Here is a 23,375-nt window from a genome sequence, read left to right as displayed (position 1 = left end):
GGATTTTCTGAGGTCTTTGAAAGTCAAAACTAGTAGCAGAGCTCAAGAGATCCTGGTTCTTGTCTGCACACAGACCTGGTATGCACATCCCATTCCTCCTGGCATTTTCATTCAATTATTTCCCAGTATGGACTCCTGCAAATTAAAGAACAAATAAAACTGCTAAGTGGAACACAAACACACTAAATCTTTTTAATTAAGAGATTGAATCTCTTAGTATAAATTCATTTCCTGAAACAAAACTCCAATTATGTAAGATTAATTCTTTCCTCTGAGATTGCAGGGATTTATTGACTAACAAAATCTTCTGTTGCGTAAATGGAAATGTGCTTTTTAATGCTGCCTGCTGCTCAGAGGCAAAACCATAGCATTAGCCTTTTCACTTGGCAGTTTTGTTTTAGTTGCATGTTAATCTGCCAGGTTTCTTTCTATTTGTAAGAGGAAAAGGGTGAAATGGTTCGCATCTGAACATGTGGTAAATAACACAAAACACTAAAGGAGTTTAAACAAGATGAGAAATTAAACAAAGCTCCTAAAAAGCCTGTTGTGATGGCAGGAGGAATTGTAATGACAGAAATAAGAATATCATGTGTGCAGGGCACTGTTGTGAGGAGGTGTGTGTGTGCCATTGATCACACAATAGTTTTTTCACATCATTTAACACAAATGCACAAAATCCACAGAGTTTCAAGTGCAGGCACGTCCTGAGAAGAATCTCCTTCATTCCCTCCAGTCACACCCAGCTCATTAAATCCATCACTGTCTCACAGTAAGCCCCAGGGTTCAATCTTTTCTAGAGCACTGTTACTATCCAGCCTTTTAGCTCATAGAGTGGGCAGCCAAGATTTCATGTCTATGCATATGGTAGGACTCATAGCCAATATTTCCTACAGTTTCCTCCTCTCCATATATATGGATATATATATATAGTAGTTTGGTTATGTCCTTGGGGTTTTTTTGAGCATTTTTTGGGGGGCTGTTTATTGTTGAGGTTTTTTGGGGGTCTTTTTGGATAGGTAAAACTTCAGTGTTGCTTTCAGATTACCTTCTTACATCCTGTTCCAATAACCTGTATGAGGGTGGCAAGTTAAAAGGTAATAAAATCAGGAATCTGTGCTCCATATAAGTAGCTGGCCATGAGAAACTGCAGCAGGGATGGATATTGAATGACTTCAATAGTCCAGCCAGCTTTTATCAGAACAGGTCATCAACCTGTGGGCTGCCTAAACCTGTTCCACTGCTTCCCCATTGATTAAATATCTGAAAGCATTTACACCTATATCAAATTCTCCATAATCTATTTTATCTTAATGACACCCAAGTTCTTTGTCAAGGGCAAAAATGTTCTCTCCAGTGGTGAAAGAGGATGGTGTCTCTCCTTAGGGTACTTCAGTACATTGAATTTCCTTCAAGACAAACGATGATCTCAGGTTCTCATGGGATGAAACATTAGCAGGACTGCAGGGATATAAAGGAGGTAAAACCTTCCTGTGTACACCCAGATGTTAAGGAATTTAGGACTGGATTTTTTTAATTTGATTGCAGACCTGACAAATACAGAGAAAAGGAAAGAATAGAGAGAATATGTAGATTCCAACCAAGTTCTGATGGCTAAAATTCCTTCTGAATCTCAATATCTGTATCATCAAAACAAGACAAAGGGTTTTGCCTGAAGTTGTCACCTGTTCCTGTCATGTGGGGATTTCAACTCTCCTTCCTCTGTGTTGGGCCCAGCCTATTTTCCTGCTCTCCCTCTCTGCCCCAGACAGAGATGCTGACATCTTGGGCACTGCATTCCCTCCATTCTGCTTCAGGCTCCTAAGTGGTTCTGTCTTTTATCCCATTTTCACCCTCTTTTATTTTTTTTTCTCTTTTTTTCTTCCTTCCATAGTCCATGACAATAGGAATCAGGGGAAGCAGTGTGGAAATACATTAAATTCAGAAAAAAAACCACCAAAATCTCAACCTAGTGGCATGGCAAAGGTGGAAAAAGGCTGATTGCTCACTGTCTTGTTCATGAGTAAGGAGCATCATAAATAATTAGGAGATGGCAGGTTCAAGAACACACATCTTTGAGAATGAGTAGTTAACCTGTGGAACTCCCTGTCACAGGATGTGTTATGTTAAAAATGTGCATGAAACCCATTAAAAAATCCTGATGAATACAAAGACACCAGGAGAAATCCTTGAATACAAACTCCCACCAGTTATTCCAGAAGTCTTTGAGTCGAAAATATGTTGGAATACATCACTAAACACTGGTTTTGTACTCTTCTCATGATGTCCAGTATTTCTTGCTGTCAGAAGGAGATTATTAGTCTAGGTGGACTTTGGATTAACAAGTATAATAGGTCTTATGCTTTTTATTAAGAATAGAGGGCAGGATGCAATTTATCCCTTAGTTGTCAAACAGGACTACAAAGTGTTGTGGTGTTTGCTCTCCTCTTACTTTTTCATCCCTTAATCCAATCCAGTGAAGTGTGGTAGATGTTTCTTATATTTTGTTGCCAACTGTTTTAAGAAGTTCATACAAAAGCTCCTCTCATCAAGAAAATTTATGTGTGGGCACATGAATCCTTGCAGCAGTATGTTGAAGCACAGAGACGCTGTTAAATCAGATCCAAACTGATGGACTCAGTACAACAGGGGTAAAGTCTCAGGAGTGACTTAAAAAAAGAAGTTTCAAACACTAATCAATGTAATAAAGCATAAATCTATATTTCTATATCTCCAGACATTATCTTTACCATTACAAATTTTCTGTGGAGAAAGCCTTAGTTTGCCTGTAGGCAAATCCATGTCTTGAGTTTTAACACTGTAGAGATAATTATGTCACCATGTTGTAAACCTTTTGTGTTTCTTGAATAGAGATTCTGTATTGAAAATATTAACCACTGGTCTGTGGAAACTGAAAAGTTGCAAAGGAAAGAAAACCAATTTTCTCAGTGGGTGCTGAGCAGCTGAATGGTTGGAACTGTGTTTGGGAAGCACTAAAATTGCTATAAGCCATCTGAAAAGTGCTGGTGGATTTAAAATCCTGAAGGAAAGGTGAAAACTTGCTGGTGTCACAAAGTGCCTTAAATGGAGTATCTGTAGTTTGAGTGATCAAAATTAACCCCTTTACACTCGTGCACATCTGGTAAACCAATGCTTAGATAAATATCACATCTGATGTAACAAATACCTGAAAGTGCAGGTAATAAATACAAGAAAAAACCTGTCTTGATTATTCAAGTAACTGCTTCTAGTTAATTAGCATGCTCATGGATTTTGGGCCAATGGAGTTTTGCAGTTTCCTTTCAATTGAGTTTTTTTTCAACTTTTCTTTTTAATCCCATTGGACACGGTGATGCAATAGTGCCCAAACAATTGAATTAATCCATTGTGAAGAACTAATTTTTGATTCAGAGATGATAGTCAATATTGCATTGCAAATTAAGCACTATTGGGGTTTGCTTGTAGAAAAAGAATTCGTTCCCCAACAAAAGATGGCATTCTGTCAACTACTAATTGCATACAAAGGATTTTAAACAAAACCAGGTAGCACATGTATGTAACATGCCTGTAAGATTAAATGTGTGTAGTACTGTAATTTGTGTAATATTAAAGGTAGGAGATATCTGAAACAATAAGAAACCAGAAGATGGCAATTATTTTGTTTTCTATTGGGTTTTTCAGCTGTACTCATACTTGGGTGTTGTTTTTGTAGTTTGTGAGGGGGGTTTGTTTTTGCTTTTCAAAGAATGCCTGAAAAATGAGTAACATTTTTTCCTAATTTTCGACTGAACCTCCCACGCTGTGGTTTATGGCCACTGCTCCCTGTTCTGTGTTATGACAGTACCTACCCTGAACTTGGCTGTCATCTCTGTAAGTGCTGTGCAGGCAGAGAGCAGTCCCTGGCCTCTTTTGGCCAGGACAAGCAAGCCCAGCACCCTCAGTTCCTCCATTTCACCCCTGTGCTCTTGACCCAGAGTATCCCAGCACCTCCTGTCGATTCTCCACACTGCTCTAGGATTGGGGAGCCAGCACTGGGCACACCATAACCAGCCCCATCTATCTGAGTTTGCCCAGCCTCGCTGCCAGGACCCTGCTCTGCTCCATCTCTGCCTCTTTCTTTGCCAATTTTTACACAGAGGTGTCTGAGAGCTGCTCGTGCCTGTTCAAATCAATGTAAAACAGGGTTTGAGAACTTCAGCCTTTTTCTCATTGTAATCTTTAGGTCACCATCCCAGCTATTGGCAGAGCCATATTTTTCTGTTGTGCTTGGCTTTGGAGACACTGGCTTCTGTGCAGGACACACCAGAGGCAGAAACTCCGTCCCTCTATTACCACATAGATAGAGGCATGGCTAGAAAAAAGGAGAGTATGACAGGTTTTTCCATGGATGAATAACTTCTGTGCCCTGGGGACTGTAAATAGCTGGTATAAATCAATGCAAATTGGCTATTACTAATCTTGCCAGTAATGAAGTGAGAATGAATGGAGTACAAAGATGAACTTTACATATCGTTAGCACCAATCTGCCTGGCTGCATTTATGGGCAAGGCTCTACCTAGGAGGTCAGTTGGCAAAATTTACAGGTTTTTCTTTTGGAAATTATGCATTTGTGCTGCACAGAAATGTCTCTCCAACATCAAGTCCATTTGGGGTTTTTACAGTTATGAAAACTTGAAAACAATTGTTTCATAATTTCTCAAGCACTCAGCAGCAAGTACTTTTATTACAGTGCTTTAGCATCACAGTATATAATTTAATATGTTTATTACAAGAGTGTCATATAAAACACTGAAGTGTATAATTTCAGTGTAAGAGTTCACTTTCAGTTTAGCTCTCAAATAGAAAACAGAATATCTGCAACACAGGAAAAGAATCAAGACTGTTGTTGTTACCCCATAACAGCAGAAAATTAACATGAATGAGGATAATGACTGGATATCCTACGAGAACATTTCTCATAAAGCAGGCACTAACTATAGAGGTTATGAAAAGAGAAGTTTTCCACTAGGATTGGAAATCAGTTTGAATCTCCATAAATATTGATGAAGATTTTGATGTATTGGCCATCACAAAGCAGCTGAAATGTGTAGAAAATCAATGTATTTAAAACTTAAAGGAATGGTTCTCTCCTGCTTGAATCTTTCAGAGGGAAGAGCCAATATAGTGTAAGAGCAGCTGTTCAGCAACACCTATTATTTGCTTACATTTCATGACTAACATGAGGCACCCCATCGTTAAAATGAGAGTTAGGCATTGGCTCTCCTGATTTACTTCCCCGCATTCCATAATTTTGCTGAGGATATGATCTCATCCAGCTCTCCACACCACCTAAGAATCTGCACTGGTTGATGAGCATGTTAATTTTCCTTCTGAAGAAGCATCAAACTTCACTAAAGAGCTGAACGGTAATCTTCAGTTTAATTTATAAAGAAAGCTTTAGATATTCTTTTCTTAGGACTAATGGATGGTTGAAGGTATCTTCAACAATGTAATTTCTATATTTTTATTTCTTCTTGACATGCTAGGGTCCCAATCTTGCATTCCTGGCATTCAAAACTCCTCATGAGTGGATCCAAACATGGAAGCGTTCCAGTACAATGCATGAGAGACCCTGTAACATTACAGAGTAGAGGACATGCAGGAAAATGTTGAAATAATAAATTAACACTACATCAGATTTTTAGAAAGCAACTCTGTTAACAAGTGCTAAACCCACTTGTCGTGCAAGGCATAAACAGGAATTCCCTACCTAGCAAAGGTACTGCTGGCAGCAAATGGCTTGTTCATTTATTGTTTATTAAAATGAATGTGCTAACACCAAAAAAGCCTGAATTTTACAGAAGCACAGAACTGTTGTATATTTCTTTCTAATAACATATATGATGTAACCACAGGGATGACGACTGAGATATGAAATCCACCAGAGACTACAGAAATTAATTTTGTTAATATTTTTGCACTGACTTAATTAGAAATGAGGGTTTTTTAAATGATTTTGTTAAACTGATGCAACATCCTGTAATGGACATAACCTTGCAGATGTAGAGATGTTCTTAGTATGTAAGTAATCACAGTAAATTACAATAATATATCTTATATTAGGAAATTAAATAAAGCATCTTAATCAATTGCATCATGATTTTATTCAAAATTCCTTTTCTACTTTCCCATTTTGCCATACGTTATATATCAGACAAAAACTATTTTTCTGTAAAAAATAAACCAAGCTTACTACAGCTAGGCATGGACACTGTACATTTCTCTATGTGGGAATAGTGACCAAAATAGTTATTTCTGAATAACCTATCCATAACAGCTCCCTGTGTGGATATTCTAGTCTGGAAAAGTCATGAGTCAAATAAGTCATTGTAGAACAGCTGATCCTGCAATAGCAATTCCAGTCTGCTTCCCAGTGTAGAAAAGTCCTTAGTCAACAGCTCCAAACTCCTCTTTCTGCCAGAAGATTTTTCTCTTTAGAGAATAATATAAATCTGTTCTATTCAATTCTTTAAGGCCCAAATTCTGCACTCAGCTCCCTTTGGGAACCATATGTGAGATCAGTGAGGGAGAACTTTATAATATAGGAGTTTGTATTTATTTGCACAGACTCCACGGTTTTATTACACATTTCATTAACACCTTCCTGTGGCTGTGAGCTGTACACACCTTTGGCTGTGGGACATCTGGGTGATTCTTCTGTTCCAGAGCCTCCTGGATCCCTAAAGCAGCAGGCAGAAAGTTGCCATCAAATCAAACCCAAGGTGTTTGGTGTCCAGCAGCAGCTGGACAAGGCAAAACAGGGCAAAATGTCATCCCTTCCTCCATGCCCAGGTACAGGGATGGGTCACAGCAGTGATATCTAGCTGATACTTTTGAGTTTGCTCTGAGAACTGAGAAAAGAGTGGTCTGCGCAGAAAGACCTGAAAAATGTGTGAATGGGTTAAAATTGTATCCTGAAAAAGCAGCACAGAATTTTCACTGAAGGCTGACCAGCAATGTCACTGCAGCCAGAACTGTTTGTGAACAGCTTGGTAAGACATGCTTTGGGCTGAATTCCTATTTATATTTGAATCATGGTTTTTCTCTTCTCCAGTAGGGGAAAAAAAAGAAGAAAAATAAAAACCTAAGATAAGACATCCATGCTATTTTTTTTTATTTGATATACTTTATACTGAGTGTTAAGACCCTCAAAAGCAAAGGTTGCCCTTTATCCAAAATTACATCACAGTGCCCCTGGCATTTTTGTGGTGTGGACCAATTAAGATTAGTAGCTCAATTAAAATCACCAAATGTGTTTTAAAGAATGACATAAGGTTGATTTTAATCTAGACTCCCAAAAATGAAGTAGAATGTTAATCAACTGCCCCACCCACCATTTATATGGCCCAGAGTACTCAGTGTCAGAACTCCTACATCATCCTCTGACTTCATTCTCCCCAGGGTTTATTAAATAGTTAATAACAACTGTCTGAAGTCCACCCCAAGTTTTACCTGTTGGCAGAAATTTGGGGTCATGACACCACTAGTGTAGCATTCCCATAAATGCAGCAGATTTAGGTTCAAACAGTTTTAATGTACAGCAGGTGGCATTTTTGTATTTAAAGAGGAAAACCACACCTGAGTGTTCATGCTTTCTAGGATTTTGCCAACAAAAGGAAAACAGAAAATAAGACAGTTTACTTTTTGAAAGCCAGAAGAAATGGTGCAGCTGTTTTCAAGATTGCTATTTTCAAGCTGTCATATGAGCATGGAATTGAAGCCATTCCTGCTTTCCAGTTGTATTTTAGTACAAATATCTTTCATTTGTTTGTTTCAAAATATTTCCCCTTTAACATATTTTTTTAATCAGAATTTTTCCTAATAGGCTGGAGAAGTGTCCAATCTTAGTGTGAGACCAATTCAGGAGAGAGGGAGGAACAGTGACTAAGTTAGTACTGGGCAAGCTCAAACTTCCCAGCATGTAAAAATTATGTGTTCAAATGTTCAGTCACACAGAGCTATCTGTTTGTAGCTTAACTACTATGAGTGCACATGGAATTTATGCTCAATTATCAAAAAGTAATCTTTTATTTAATCTACTTTGTGTTTCTTTGTCTCAAATACCTATTATGCCCTGCCACCAAAAATACTTTACTATCCCTAAAAACATTAGAAGATGTGGATGTCAGAATTGACAGAGGTTAGATGAAAGGTACTTTTCCTTTTAAGAATGGTCTGTGGAGTTTCAGTAACAAAACCCCACTTCCTCTTACAGTGACTTGACTCAACACAGAATAAATATTTTTCAGGTGTTTCTCACTCTGGAGCCAGGTGTCTCTGCACACATACATTATTTTTGGGTTGTTCTTTTTAACCACCAACATTATTTAGAAGGAGAAGTTTGAAGTTGTGAGCTGTTAGCAGTGAATGACATTTCATCTGCTGTTTCTCTGGGCTTTGCTCATTAGAAAGAGATCAGTAATTTTCATGTAATTGGCAGGTGATGGATGTTGTTCCTGTTTCATCACAGTGTTAAATTTAACAGTTTCTGACTGGTAACACTTTCTCTGGCACCTGTGGTGCCATCTACTGCACAGCTTGGTAGAGGCAGGACAAGAGAACTGCAACCCTCCACTGCTGCATTTGCATCTTCCTTCCCATCTGAACATTTAAAACTGGATCCTCATTTGCTTTCCTAGTAATTTTCCTTCTTATGCACACATATAAATGTATATAAATACATATTAGAGTATATATTTATGCACATTTACCTATAAACGTATAGATGCGTATTTCTGTATTTTTTTAAACATAGCAGTGGATATCTGGAATTTAATTTTGGTGGGTTTTTGAAACGAAGATTTTTAAAAGAGAAAATAAATAAAGAGGACTCTAGAAAAATAATCTGCTTGTCCACTTCTTGATTGTAATTCATTTACTTATCATATTCTGGATACAAATATATCTGGTTAAGAGATGTTTATATTTACATATATGTGTGCAGTATTAAGTTGGAAGCATTGAAAATTTTGTTATTGTTACTTTTTTTGTTGACTCAGATATAAACACTAGGTATAACTAGTTGGGGTATTTTATGATTGCTCTTTGATGCTGTGAAGAAGAAGTAAGTAGTTGAATTGGCTTCTCATGAATTGGTGTATTTAGTTTTGTTTGCAGTCTGTTGCTGGGGGCATGGTATAATTTTGGCAGTTCTATATAAAAAAAAATCTGTTGATTTTGATGTAGAGTTGTTGGAAAGAGCTACAGAGATTTTATGTAAATATTTCCGGAATGATCTCAAGATACCTAAAGGCCAAAGACTTAAGATGAAAGCCCTGAAAATTTCAGTTTATTATTTCCCTTTTCTTTGGCTTCCCTCTGTTAATTGAAGCACCTTGTGCTCATATCATCGTAGCCTGAGGTTTTCCTTGAATAAATCAATGCATGAATTTTTAATTACCTACCCGGCTGGACTTGGATTGCTCACTCATAGGAGTACCAAAGAAAAAAGGTTCAGTGGCAGTAGCTAATGGAGCAACATCTTAAAAACTACATCATCTAACTTGCTAACAAGTCCAAGCATCACCACGTTTGAAACGCTGTTGGCTGTGAGCTGGATTGAGCACAGCTTCCAATACTGCTGACTGCTGTGCACTAAACATGATGTTATCAATAGTGAGCTTTGAAAATTTTTCCCTAGAAAGGACAAGCCTTGTGATATTTATCTCCTAAGTAACTTCTAACACTCTCAGAGAGATGTCTAATGAGGAATCAATTATGATGACATAGTTATGAGTTGAAAACGCAATTTGGCATATGATAAGTGCTAAGGTAAGAGCAGTTAAAGTTTGTGTTATTTGGGTTTTTTTGCCATGGAGCTGATGGAGCAGGAGCCCTGATCTCTGCACACAAAAGCACTGCAGAACCAGGGAGTGCCAAGGAATACCAGGGGCTGCTCCCCTGGCCCTCACCAGAATTCCCAGGAGTGCTGCGTTTTCTCTTTGCAATCACCATGAATTTAAACATTCCGAAGTGACAGACAGGATTTTTTGTAGGAAAAGCTGGCGAAATGCACCAAAATACTCATAATATTTGGGGCTTCTTCCCAAATTCACCATCTATGGCTGCCTGTGTCACCCATCGTGCAGCGCTGCCCTCTGGCTGGGGACGCCACACGAATAGCAACAATCCCAGTTCAGCCATAATCCTTACAAAATTTAGCATTTTTTTCTTAAATTTCAGCTTCTCTGGAAGCCAGTGATTCACGACTCTTAGAATTGGGATTTATTGTTTTTCAGAATACAAGACTTTAACAGCGCATTGAGAAAGATTTGACAACATATCGCAAGACTGTCGTAAACCTTCGGAATGCTGAAGGCAAACGATAAAAAGTAGCACTAAATCTTTAATTCAGCTTCAGTAGAAGTTTGAATTCCACTTTGGGGAAGGACGTGGATTTTTCAACAGCTCGAGCTGCACTGGAGTTCTATCTCCCTCAGCTTCCCACCAGCCAGGAAGAGACATTTGAGATTACGGGAAGAGGAAAATGGCTGGATGAGGAAGGTACTGATCAAGATCAGCTGTTTGGCCACTTCCAAGCCAGCCTGGTTGGGTTTATTCCAGAAATTGGGATGCTGTGGAGTTTGTGGTCAGACATGGGCTCCATGGCCGGGCCTGAGGGCCAGCGTCCAGCAGCGTCCATGGCCTGAAGGGTGGGCAGGGCCAGCACCTGTCAGTCAGAAAAGGGCGGGAAAAGCCCTCAGGTGTCCAAAGCAGCCAGAGCGGCCCTTGGGCAGCCAGGAGAGCAGGGACAAGGCCTTGGCAGGTCAGGAAGGGTGGGAAAAACCACTGGTAGGTTAAGGAGAGTAGGAAAATCTCTCAGTTGGTCATTCAGGATGGGAAAATCTCTCCATTGGTCAGTCAGGATGGGAAAAGCCCTCAGCTGGTCAGGAAGGGCGGGAAAAGCCTCAGCTGGTCAGCAAGGCCAGAAACGGCCCTTGGTCATTCTGGAGTGGCAGGAAAGGTCCTTGGTCAATTGAGAAGAGTGGGAGAATCCCTTGGTTGGTCAGGAAGAGCAGGAAAAGAGCTTGGTTGGTCTGGAAGGGTGGAAGAAGCTCCAAGTAGATCAGGATGGTCAGGAAAAGCCCTCAGTCAGACATGGCGTGTGTAAAAAGCCCTCAGATGGCCAGGATGGGGTGTGCCAACTCCCACTCTTTATAAGGGGAGGGAGGAGCCCTAAGTTGGTCAGTCAGGAGGGGTGGGGAAACCTTGACTGGTTTCTTCAGCAAATTTCTGCCTTTTCTCTGTGACCCTGTGGTTTGAGCTCAGGTTATGTGTTTTATGTCCAGCAAGCAGAAGAACCATTTGCAATTTCTGTGATAACCTCTTTTTGTCTCCTTTTAACAGGGCTTCTTCCCTATCCAGAGAAGCTGGACTGACCTGCAGCAGCCTTCATGGAGGAGCACAGCCTGTGTCCCACTGAAACTCCAGCTGGGAACAAGGCCAGCTTCAGGGAAACAAGTCTGGCTGCTCAGGAGAGCCACGTCCCCAGGTAAAAAATGTAAAAAATAGCACCTTCTCTCTCTATGATAATGTTTAAGTAGGTAGGACACTATTGCACCAAACAGGCTCATGCTGAAGCAAAGACACAATCCAATACAAAAACAAATGGGGTCTTGGATTGCAAACAGCATCTTCATTCCCTCAGACCTTTCCAAAAAGTCTGTGGCTACAGAAATACAGAAAACTGTGACAAAATGAGCTTACTGAATTACACCAACAAAAAACCCTTGTCAATTTTTAAAGAGCCTTTCTGCACAACAGAAATCAGCCTCAGCAGCTAGACCAGTCTGGGAGTATCATGAAGGTATTTTAAGAAGAAAAGGATATTATTAACATTATTATTTGGAGATTTCTTGGTCTCTGGCTCATGACTTCGGCAATATACAGGTCTGAGTTTTGGAGTGTGTTAGATTCTTACACTGCAGATTTTAATTTGTAACTGTTTCTTTTGTGTATCTTGTTAGCTTTCTTAAGGTGCTATAATATTGATATTTTGTGCCATTTATGTCGAAGATCTGTTCTCCTTCTGTATAGAAACAAGTATCCACTCTGCTGCAATCTATTAGAAATGATCAGCAAACCCTGTGAGCTGTGCAGCACCTTCCCTTTCTCTGCTCAGATGTCATTGTTAACTAAACCACAGTGAATTTTAAGTAGGCATACTTGGCCAGTATGATATGTTTGCTTATTAAAATTCAGATAATCTCTGCAAAAAGAGGCAGAATATCAGCAGGGGGTACACGGAGACTTCCTGTCCTTTTCCTTCTATTTTGCATTTTAGATATTACTTTTCCCATTTCTGTTGGCTAGCAAAAGGGGAATTTGGGATTGGAACACAAACCTGGGCTTGCAAATTCTTCAGCAAACTCTGAAATACATCTGGAATATTAAGATAGTTACACTGGACAGAATAAAATTAATAAACAAAATATTTAGGAGTATCAAAGTCATGACATGATTTAGAATTCCAACCTATCTATTCTTTCCTCCACCTGCCTATACAGATTTTTTTGTCTTCAACACTATTTTTTGTTCTTCTGAAATTTTAAATTGCTCTAAAAATTATAATCTAGTTTCAGCAATGTAGGGAGAGTGTGGGAGCTGAGCTATAAAATGGAAGAAACATATTCAGCTGATAGAAGGGAGCTTTGAAGACAGCTCATTATTGTTTAAGAAGACTCTGCTTAATTTAAAAAGTCATTCTTGCTGATTTGAGATAATTCATTTGGTGTAGCATTCACTGGTATTGGCTCATCTTTCCTCTGTACATTACTTAACGACAGAATTGGACTTTGCTGATAAAACTTTGAGCTAAAATAAGTTCCATGAATTCTTTAATTCCTACCTAGACTCAGGATAATGCAGAGTACGCTTGTAATTTTAAGGACAGCTGAAACACTGGAGTCAGATTGCTTATGAAAATAAAAAGCATCTGTCATAACACTCAACCCAGCCTGGAGTTTTACTGTAAGGGATCTGCTGCAAGGCTGCTTTGTCTTTTTAGGTGCAAGATACAGATTTGATTCTTTCCATGGTGTGTCTGTTGAGACTGAACCTTCATGTAATTAAGATCCTTAGCAGTTAGTTCAGGGCAGCAGATCAAAAGGTTAATGTGCAATGCTACAACAGGAAGTATTTGTAGTCCTGAACACTTTTTAAATTTATAGCATTTAAAAACAACTTTGCCAAAATCATGGCCAAAGCCAATATTACCTCATTTATAGTAAAACATTAATCATTAGTCACAAACCAGCCAGTTGGTCTAGAAGTTCAGCTGGTGAAAAATTTGATGGTTACAGGATTGAACAGAAATATACTTTAAATTTTGTCCCCTATTCATGCATTTGCAATGGAAAGGCAAAGGTATCAGGGAAACTGAGCAAAACAAAATTAAAAAATGAAAGTGTTCCTCCACATTTTTGAACACAACGTATGCTGTAAGCAGTTTTGGCTCACATGATTTTTGCAAGAGTGGAGATAGTTGATAAAACTCAAAGTAGAACTAGATTTTATCAAATAATATGTGTTGTTAATTCTCTTTGTTTCAGTTCTGAGGTTCTTGAAGCAATAGAAAATGTTATCCAAGGTGTCGTTCAAAGCCTGGCCCAAAAAAAACCACCTGTTCTCACAGTGGCCAACAGAGCAGACTGGAGGAACATAGAGTAAGTAGGAAATATTTTAAAGTCCTGCCTTCTGTTAATACAAATGCCATGAATATGAATTTGATTATGTAACTTCCAGAAAACTTAACCATATATAAGCATTATATAAGCATTAGAATCAAGAAATAATTTTTTAAAGTAATGGACAAATAAAAAGCAATGCTTAGTAACCACTCTGAACAGGCATCATCATGTGTTAAGTAATAGCAGACCACAGCACAAAGGGAAATGTAAAACTACTGTAATAGGGGTTGGAAAGGAAAGGGAGGTCCTATAACAATCCTTTTCTGGAAGCTCTAGAAGCCAGAAATGATAGGTTGTGTTAGAGTGAAAAAACCTGGTTTAGGCTGGAAGAAATTACTGGCAATTCTGTTCTTCAAACCCTTTGAGTGCTTCCTACTTTCTTTTCCTCTGCTTTTCCTCGTGGTGTCATATTTCTTAAAATGATAGTGATAAACTTATCCTTTTTTTTCTTCAGAGAAGATGCATCCCATCTCTCCCTGCTGTGTTTCTTACCTGTCTGTTGTTGTTCTGAGTTCATTACCAGCAAAATACAGCAAACCATGCTTCCAGTACTTTATTTAAATTTCAGATCTTCTGCCAGCTGACCTAGACAGGATCAGAGAAAAAGAAACCTGTCCTCCTTTATAGCACATTCTGTGATTTGTAGAAGTTGCTTGTGCAACAGTATTTTTCCAAGGAATTCATTTAAACTGAAAATCATCAAATATGAGAGATTAGCTGATTTCTACAATACATTAGCAAAATAATAAAGGAAAACACAAATCTGTCTCTGGCCTTGTAAGAGCTTTGGACATCAGTGGGTTAAAGGATATTCAGATTGATAAGATTGCAGAGGTGCTTGTAAATGGACACATTACAAACACTTAAGGTTGAGGAAGCACAGCAAACTTTCCAGGGTAACACTCTGGTGGAAAACTCATTTAACGAGAACAATAAACTTCTGCCAATCAAAAAACCTGAGGGGCCTGAAGGCAATCAGTTAACTGAAAAGCTTGTAGGTTCCAGGGAATTTAATGGTTTGTGTCTTGATAGTTTGACAAAAATGTTTCACTCAGATGTCTGTAAAATTAAAATACTCTTACAAAGTTTTGCAATTTTTGGCAGTCTTTGGGGAAATGGCATTCCATGCTAGAAAAACAAATGTGAGCTGTTAGTTACCATCTGAACACATATGGGGGAAAATGTTCAAATTAAAAAGAGTTAAGATCACAGTATGTTAAAAATAAGAGTCATCAATCACATCAAAAAGAGCAGAACCATTATTTCTGGTGGAGAAGTGTAATCTCAGATATGCCTTACAGAAACTGCCCTGCTGGAGTAAGCACAGTCCTGGGAAGGACGGGAATGATCCAGGTTTAACCTGAGAGTAATTCAGGGAAGTCTTGATTACAGTTTTCCTGCTTTTCAGTTCCAATGTCGGGAGCAGGCGAGCGAAAAGCACAAATAACTTTAAAATGTTGCAACACAAAGGCAATAAAGTTACTTTAAAGCTGTCGGGCAGATGCTGCAGGGGCTGTCCCTGTGGGTTTGTGCAGCGAGCGCGCTCTGCCACCCAAAGGACGCACGGAGCAAAACCTTGCACAAGAGAATTTGGGAACACGAAGCGGTTTGGGATCAAATTATAGCTGTTAAACCACCAGCACTTTTAAATGTACCTACAAAACTCCGAAATGAAATAGAATGCTTTAAAGGCACGATCATAAGGCACTAAATTACTTTAGAGTAAAATAATGAAGTGTCCTTAAGAAAATAACTGATTCTTTTGGTGAAATGTGCACCTTCAGATGTGGAGTGGTGAAACATGAAATACTGCAGCTCATTTAGGTTAAACAACTGTTTAGAGAAGGATACACTCCCTTTTTGTTCCCAACACTTAGAATACAATTAAGTTATCCTGATAATAATTTAAGGGCGTAATTTAAATAATATTATTCTATTTTGAAATAGTAACAGTTTTTCATATAATTTACCTGAGGAAGTCACTTGTGTCAGATGATTTTTATTTTCATAATGATTCAGAGTTTTTCTTCTGATTTCTTCTTTGTTTTCATACTAAGTAGAATTTAAAAAAAGACTGGATGTGGCACTTGCTGCCATGATCTAGTTGAACAGTTAGAACATCGGCTGGACTAGATGATCTTATAGGTCTCTTCCAGTCTTGAAAATTCTGTGATTCTGTGATTCTGTGATTCTGTAAGTAATTACTGATGTTGATACATTAACAGTTCTAAACATGTATCAAATCCTTTTCTTCTATTTCTGTCTGGAAACTTATTTACTTTATACTTTAATTCGGTATTGAAGCATCTTCCTGAGAAAGTCTTTGCTGCCTTTTTCCTTTGGCCACCCCAAGCCCACCCAAGCTGATGGTTTCTGTGCTGACTCTGAAAATTGCACTTGATCATAGGAAAGAGATTTCTGAGTCTGAGTTACCTTGCAGACAACAATTCACCTGTACTCAGGGAGTTTGCAGTTTATTGTGTTTGTTTACATTATGTCAGATTTAAAGATTCTGTAGGTCTACAGATGATACCAGGTTGTACTACAAAACAAATAAGAAGTGACTGCCCTCAATCAGCAAGAAGATTTGGTAAGTTAAAAAAAAGTCCTAAGTGGAGTTCTTGGGTTTTCCTTTTTCTTTTTTTCTTAGTTCCCAAGTTCTTAAAGAACATCAAAAAATTAAAATATTATACACTACAAATTGGAAGTGTATGGCTGATATAAGCTGATACTATGGTCAGCCTTTCAGCTTTTCTCTTTTTTTCTCTATTAAATTATAGTGAGTGACAGTGAACTTAATAGAATATTCCTAGAGTTTCTCCCTTCCCTTAATGGATGTCAACTAAAGGCATTTTCAATAAGTCTTAATGTAAAAACATCACCCTTCTTCAAAAACTGGCCAGAAAGGAATCTTGGAATACAGACAATAAGCTCATTTCTCTTTCTAACTCAGTCATTTCATTTCTTGGCCTGAACATTAGTGCATACATTCCCTCACTTAACCCCCTCATATTTTTTCTCATTATGATAGAAATTAATGAGTCTATTGAATAGTACAATCTCTGTATTTTCACAGTACATGTCAAACTTTTATTTATATGACACAAATATGGTCTTATATAAAGACTAATTATTGCATACACATTTCTGAAAAGAGATAGAATATTTTGTAAAATTTTTTTTTTTTCAGCTCTGACACTCAAAATATTATCAATGATCTATAAGATGGTGCAGAGCAACACTTATGCAACTAAAAGGTAAAGGAGTCAATTTCTGCAATTTCAAATAAAGCTGTGCTTTAAGTATTTTTTTGTGAAAATCAACCTGCAGGATACAAACCTGCAGGATTCTTGCACATAGAATGCTTTAGGTTTGTTCTTTATCAAATTCTCATGGGCCTGCAGCTGTTTCAGTGTTATAATTGCAAATACAATATTTTGTCTTGATAGAGATATATATTATTCAGATACTCTCCTGTTTGGTAGCCAAAGTGTTGTGGACCAAATAATCAATGACATTTCTTGCATGCTTAAGATACCCCGGAGAAGTCTGCATGTGGTAAGCAGCTTCTTGTCAGTATTTCTGTCATTATTTCCAAATATTATTAAACTGATTCAACTACAAGGGGAAATAGCACAAAAAGTTGTCAGCTAGAATTAAACAGCTAAAATAAAAAGTCTCATTGGCGCTAATGAAACCTATGATTTATTGTGGCATTCAAAAGGTTTTTTTCTTCACACAAAATCCAGAGTTTGCTTTTTCCAAAGGGTTTGGGACAAACTGCTAGTTAAAATCGCAGGAGCTTTGGTTATCATATAGAGAAGTGCTTAAAATTCAGAGTGCAAGGCAACCTGTTTACAAGTTTCTACTCACATAAATTGATAATTTGGGGGTTAAATGAAAATTTAAAGTACATCAGAAATGTAACTACCTGCAAATTGACTCATATCTCATATGTTACAAGGGTTCCTTCATACCTAAAGTTATTTTTTGTAATTCCTCATGTCCATGAAGGCAAAACATTTCTTAGTGTTTAAAAGGCTGAAGGCTGTGAACCACTGCTTAGTACCAGTGGGAATTATTTTTTGAGATTTCTTGCTTTGTCTGTGCAATATAGTAGCTTCCCATTTACTCTGTACAACTTTTATTTTTCCCAGCTGTCTACAACTAAAGGTTTTGTTGCTGGTAATTTAAGTTACACTGAGGAAGATGGTACAAAAGTGAATTGTACCTGCAGTGCAACAGTATGTATTATAAACCACAAACACAATCCATAGCATCTGCCTGTACATGATAACCTGCACTCCTTGTAGCTCAGGTTACAGTGTACATTCATTACACAAACCTCTGCTTGGGACAAATTGAGGCATTATGACCTGAGTGAATAAGACATGAAAATATTGCTGAACTGTATTACAGTTCTGGAGCTCAGACTCTATATTGTAATTCTGAGCTAGACCCACCAGGAATAAATCTTTGGATATGGTTTTTAGCACTACCTTCTGCCATGAGATCCTTGCAGAGGAAGGTGTATTACATTATATAATATTTCATATCTTAGGCTTTATGTTACAGTGTTCTGTCAAATGAGTGCTCTTGAAGGAAAGAATGCTGGGCACTCTGAATATACAGCATTTCTGTCACAGCAGATTGAATTCTGGCAGAGAGAGAAAACAAGTCAAAATTGCTTTAAGGGGAGGAGATTCAACTGGCCTAGTCCTGAAAGATTTTCTACAGCAGTGCAGAGAATGAAAGCAGAAATAAAACTCAGACTTGCTGACTAATGTCACAATTTTCTGAAAAATGTGTTCATTGTAAGCCTTAGTTGGTCATTTCAAAATTGAAGGGTAACCTTAGCTGCCCATTACACTTTGTTTGTAAGCACTAAATCCCCTGTTACTGTTCTCCATATTTTTATTTGCTGAGTTGCTCCACTCTGGCACTGGGGTGATTTACAGTGAGGAGTTAAAACAGACCACACACTTCCATATATACATTATCTTTGACCAAGTTCTTCCCCCAGTTCCTGTTTTCCCATCCATATGCTTGCCAGATTCAGCCAATCCTAACTGAAGATGTAAAGTAAACATCACCATGTCTTCAAGTTGTTGCTCCAAAATACTCATAAAATCAGGTTAGAGGCCAGCAAAAGTATTAATTTAATGGTCTTACAAAAATATAGTTTAAATGTTTTAAGTCTGTATTAAATTTGCAATCTTCTCACCAAGCAGACTTTTTCCTGGCTAAGACAGATAAAACATTAATCAAGGTATTACTATCTTCATCATGCCCATAGGATGAACAATTTTCTGCAACAGTGGCACAAATACTTTTGAAAAGCATCTTGTGACAGGGGGACTCCTAGACCACTACACAATAGTGCACATGAATGGTTGAATACACTTGTCAAGAGGTGGAAATGTCAGAACTGATCTTGCTTATAGAGGAGGAATGGTGCTTTCAGGATGAAATTGTGTCCTTCATTACCTAATGTTGTTATTTTAAAATGTATCATTTTCTCAATTTAAAATGATTAATCTCATTTTTGTTGTTTTAGGCAGTCACTGTGCCATCTAATGTTCAAGGAATTAAAAGTATCCTTTGAGCAAGAACTCTAATCATAGACAGAAAAAAAGAAAGTAAAAACAAGAAATATTCCAAGTAAAACAACGTTCTGGTAATTTTTGCTTTCCTTGTTGGCTCTGAAATTGAGTCATGATCACTGCTCTTGGCCCCAGAACAGGTATTTTAGAGCAGTTAGTTTTAATTGATTGGTGTGATGGATCATTTTACACACAGCTGGCCTTAACCAAAAGATTTAACCTCACATGCCAAATTTATATTAATTGTAGAAAAAGATGCAACTTTCCAGAGACTCCTGGATGATGACTTCTTCAGTAAAGTGTCCCCATGTATCATGATCACGGTATGCACCTTGTATTTCATATCCTCCAGCTGCACCTCATTTAAGGAATACTTTAGCATTGTAGAGCTGCTCAAACTTGGGCAAAAGGCCATAATTAAATTAATATGAAACATATTTAACAATAATTGTTAAAATTTAATTATCCTCATAGAAATATGAAATACATGCTCTAAAGGCTTATTTCTTCCAAACATCTCCTCAGAGCTTGGTAGCTTATCAGCTTCCTGTGCTGCTGCAAAGCTGCTGCTCAGTCTCAGAAAGGCTCAGCTGTTGAGCGACCTTTTGTCCTTCAGGACCTGAGGTTTTGCAAACCCAAATGAAACAGAAATGGTTGATTTTGGACTGTACTGAAAGAGCTCTGGAGCCAGGGGAATTAACAGGAATGTGTAAATGAAATATGCATACAATGAGGAAAAAACATTTTGCCATTCCTAAGAGAGATAAGCACTTCTATTCTGCTATGCCACAAATGGTCTAGCTTCAGTCAGTCATAGCAAGAACTTATTTCATATTGTTCCATTAGTGCCATAAATAAATAAATATTTTTTAAGATAAAAAAGTGACCTTCTTACCCCAGCTTATGCAGACACCAGGGTACATCTATGTATGAACTCCCAGACGTCACAAATCAACTCCTTGAACAGAGGAATGTCTGATGCTCCTGCAGTGCCCATAATCCAGAACACCTGCCCAGCTGCTCCCAGCCTGGCCCTCCCTCTGCACAAAGCCAAAATAGGAGCATAGAACTTTCCCTGCAAAACAGCTGCTGGAGAAATAGTTCTGCCAGCATTTTGTTTGTTTGCTTGCTTTTAATGGCAAATATAAACACATATGTAGCCAGATGTTGTTTCAGTTAATATAAAACCATCTGCTTTTCTTTTATTTCTTTAGGGAAGAGGCATACCAGATCTTAATACACGACTTTTGGTCAGGAAGCTGTGGGATTCTTTTCAAATTCCTATTTTCACCCTTATGGATGCAGATCCACATGGTAAATCTGTAGAGGCTCAAAGGCATAAAAGGAAAACAAAATTTGTTTAGAATGTCCTTTCTCACTCTTATGAGAAGGTTCTGAGAGCTCAGAAATCCCACACAATCAGAAGGTGATGTATCTACATTGATCCCCCTGAAATTAGGGAGATTACTGCAAAGTGAGAAGCAGCTGCTCAAAGAAATAGTATTAAGAGATATGAATTACACAGGATAAAGAAATACACTTTTAGAAGAGATGTTGGACAATGTGTAAAATAGCTGATTATCCTTAGGTTTGAATTGACTGTACACAGATAGTGTGAAACATTTAACTACATGAAGGTGACATGCTGAGATTCTGATTGTTTTGACATAATCTAAAAATATATGTAAACCACTAATCTCTAAGCCATAACTGCTGTGCCATGAAACTGATTTTTAAACAGTCTCTTTAAGCATGCCCACTGTGCAGACAGACACTTGACTTTTGCTATTCTGCAACCCAGGTGTAGAAATAATGTGTGTCTACAAATATGGATCTGTGGTGAGTATATTTTTCCCCTTCAAATACCTTGTTTTATAGCCCAGCCTGGAAGCTGGAATGCATGAAATGCTACAGCTTTTTCAGAATGTGTGCTGCCTTTTACCATTTTGATTCAACACAAAGAGGTGATTTTTAGGCCTTGTGTCTGCAGAAACAGCTTCTTCCTGCAACAAAAAGAAAGTGGATAGAAATGCCAGGTGTTTGATTTAACCATATTTCAAGTTTTTCTCTGCTGCGCAGGCAGTTTTCAGACAGTCCCAATAGAAAAGGGCTCTCCATTTAGATTTGTTTCTGCCTTAGAAGAGGAACGAAGGCTGGAGGGACCTTGGCAGCAGGAGAACCTAATTGTGAGATGGGTGATTTGCACAAAATAATGTTATATTGGTAAAGATTTTATTCTGGCCTGAGAATTTGCTTAGGGATACTTGTGTAATGTGGAACATTATGGAAGAAGGAAAGAGGAACAAGGAAATAGTATCCTGTTACATGGCTACAGACAAGGTATGGGCACACTGCAGGGAAGGCAGGCAGATAGAGGTGAAGGCAGAGGGCAGGATGGGGGAACTGTTCAGCAGAGAAATGGAAAAACAACATCCCAAGTTAAACTACAGATCACTGAATGTTACAGTGACCTTTCTTGTTTTAGTCCATGTCCTTTGAGGCCCATCATCTCACTGTTCCCTCTATCAAGTGGCTTGGTCTCCTTCCATCTGACCTCAAGAGGTGAGTTGTTTCCTCAGGAGAAACAGAAGTATCCTTCTGCTTCACACCCAGCAAATGCAGTTTTACTACACAAAAATCCATTTAAATCCATTACTCTTTCCATGCATTATTTTGGCTTAATATAAGGAAGTAAGATGGACAAATATATCTTTAAGTGTGTGAGAAAATGTAAGAATTTTATTTTCTTTGCAGATTAAACATATGCAAAGATGCCTTGATTCCATTTACAAAGCAAGATGAAAATAAGTTAGCAAGTATTCAGAAGAGACCTTACATTGCTTGTCAGCCACTGTGGAAAAAAGAGGTTTGTATAAACCTACTGTTTTCTATTTCATACTCCCCACAGGACAGATCCTATATCTGACAAGCTCTTAGGACAGCAGAACCAGCCAGGTTTTGTAGCCTTAAAAGAAGGCAAGACTGAGAAAACCTGGGATGTCTCTCTGAACCACTTTACAGCTCTACATGCACATACAATGAGTGGATGGAATTTTCTTACTTAACTTCCTAGACACATTAATTTTTCCTCCTTTTTCCCCCCTTTTAGCTGGAAATTATGGCAGCATCTAAACTGAAGGCTGAAATTCAAGTTTTAACTACTGTCTCAGCAGATTACCTCTCCAGAGTCTATTTACCAAACAAACTGCAGTTTGGTGGATGGCTGTGAATGCTGCTCTGCAAATGAAATGTTTTTCTATATATTGATTTAATTTGACTGCACTTAAGGAAAAAAAGTGCAGAGACAAAGGAGTATCTGTCAGTTTCTTGTTCAGTTTCTTTATCTCTGTACCTAGAGTATAATTTTTTCTCTTCCTTTGTTCAAACTCTAAGAGTAATTATGATTTTTGCAGACTGCTGCTACGTCCATTCTGTGGTTTCTGCTGTGAAACAGTGCCATGTGCAATAGTACACATAGAAAAGATAATGAAATATGTTCTTTCTGGCCAGAAAAATGTGAAGGTCAAAAACGTATCCAGGAATTGTTTTGCCTTCTGTCTTAAAGCACTTCATGATGTTGTACCAAGCTTTTTGTATTTGAAGGGAGTGAAAGGCTTGCTTAAGAATTAATTATATGTGCCTCTTTTTTGGAAATTATTTTAGGTACTGCATTGTGGGGTTTTGTGTTTACTGTAAATTATTAAAAGCCAGAAATAATTCCTGATTACTGCATATCTCAAGCAGCTATAAAACTTCCAGCAATCATATTACTATTTGTTTTCAATGAACAAATAAGAAAGTGGATGTTACTGATTAAGAATTTAATAAACAATCCTGTTAATAATGCACATCATAACAGAATCATTTATTTCATTTCATTCATTCATTTCGTTGATTTCATTTATTTTGTTGTCTGTAAAACAGTAAAGAGAAGCAGAAAACTGTGGTGATTGAAGTGTACATTAATTTTTATGTGAGGGAGTCAGACTGCAGAGAAAATGCCTCCAACATTGATCTCCACAGGCATCAGCACAGATCTTGCAGACGA

At 37.9% G+C, this 23,375-nt stretch overlaps 1 protein-coding gene across 1 annotated transcript; it reads left to right on the top strand.

Moving 5' to 3' along the window:
- Positions 1–10,427: 10,427 nt before the first annotated feature.
- On the top strand, positions 10,428–22,556 carry SPO11 (SPO11 initiator of meiotic double strand breaks). The gene is made up of 14 exons (XM_063172013.1): positions 10,428–10,539; positions 11,383–11,527; positions 13,587–13,700; positions 16,226–16,314; positions 16,915–16,981; positions 17,174–17,282; positions 17,882–17,968; positions 19,282–19,318; positions 19,541–19,650; positions 20,542–20,641; positions 21,129–21,166; positions 21,813–21,889; positions 22,082–22,193; positions 22,437–22,556. Exons 2-14 carry the CDS (start codon positions 11,430–11,432, stop codon positions 22,554–22,556), a joined length of 1,158 nt encoding a protein of 385 aa, XP_063028083.1. The 5' UTR covers positions 10,428–10,539; positions 11,383–11,429.
- The last annotated feature ends 819 nt before the right edge of the window (positions 22,557–23,375 follow it).

This window comes from Melospiza melodia, chromosome 19 (assembly GCF_035770615.1).
Source record: "Melospiza melodia melodia isolate bMelMel2 chromosome 19, bMelMel2.pri, whole genome shotgun sequence".
NCBI classification, from domain to species: domain Eukaryota; kingdom Metazoa; phylum Chordata; class Aves; order Passeriformes; family Passerellidae; genus Melospiza; species Melospiza melodia.
Note: the sequence above shows the minus strand (reverse complement) of the source record. Positions and strands in the feature narration are given on the sequence as shown.

Coding starts and splice junctions, on each gene's coding strand:
- SPO11 (XM_063172013.1), top strand. CDS start 11,430: ATGGAGGAGCACAGCCTGTGTCCCACTGAAACTCCAGCTGGGAACAAG. Junction 19,319..19,540: donor TAATGTTCAAGGAATTAAAA/GTATCCTTTGAG, acceptor CTTAACCAAAAG/ATTTAACCTCACATGCCAAA. Junction 22,194..22,436: donor AGCCACTGTGGAAAAAAGAG/GTTTGTATAAAC, acceptor CCCCCCTTTTAG/CTGGAAATTATGGCAGCATC.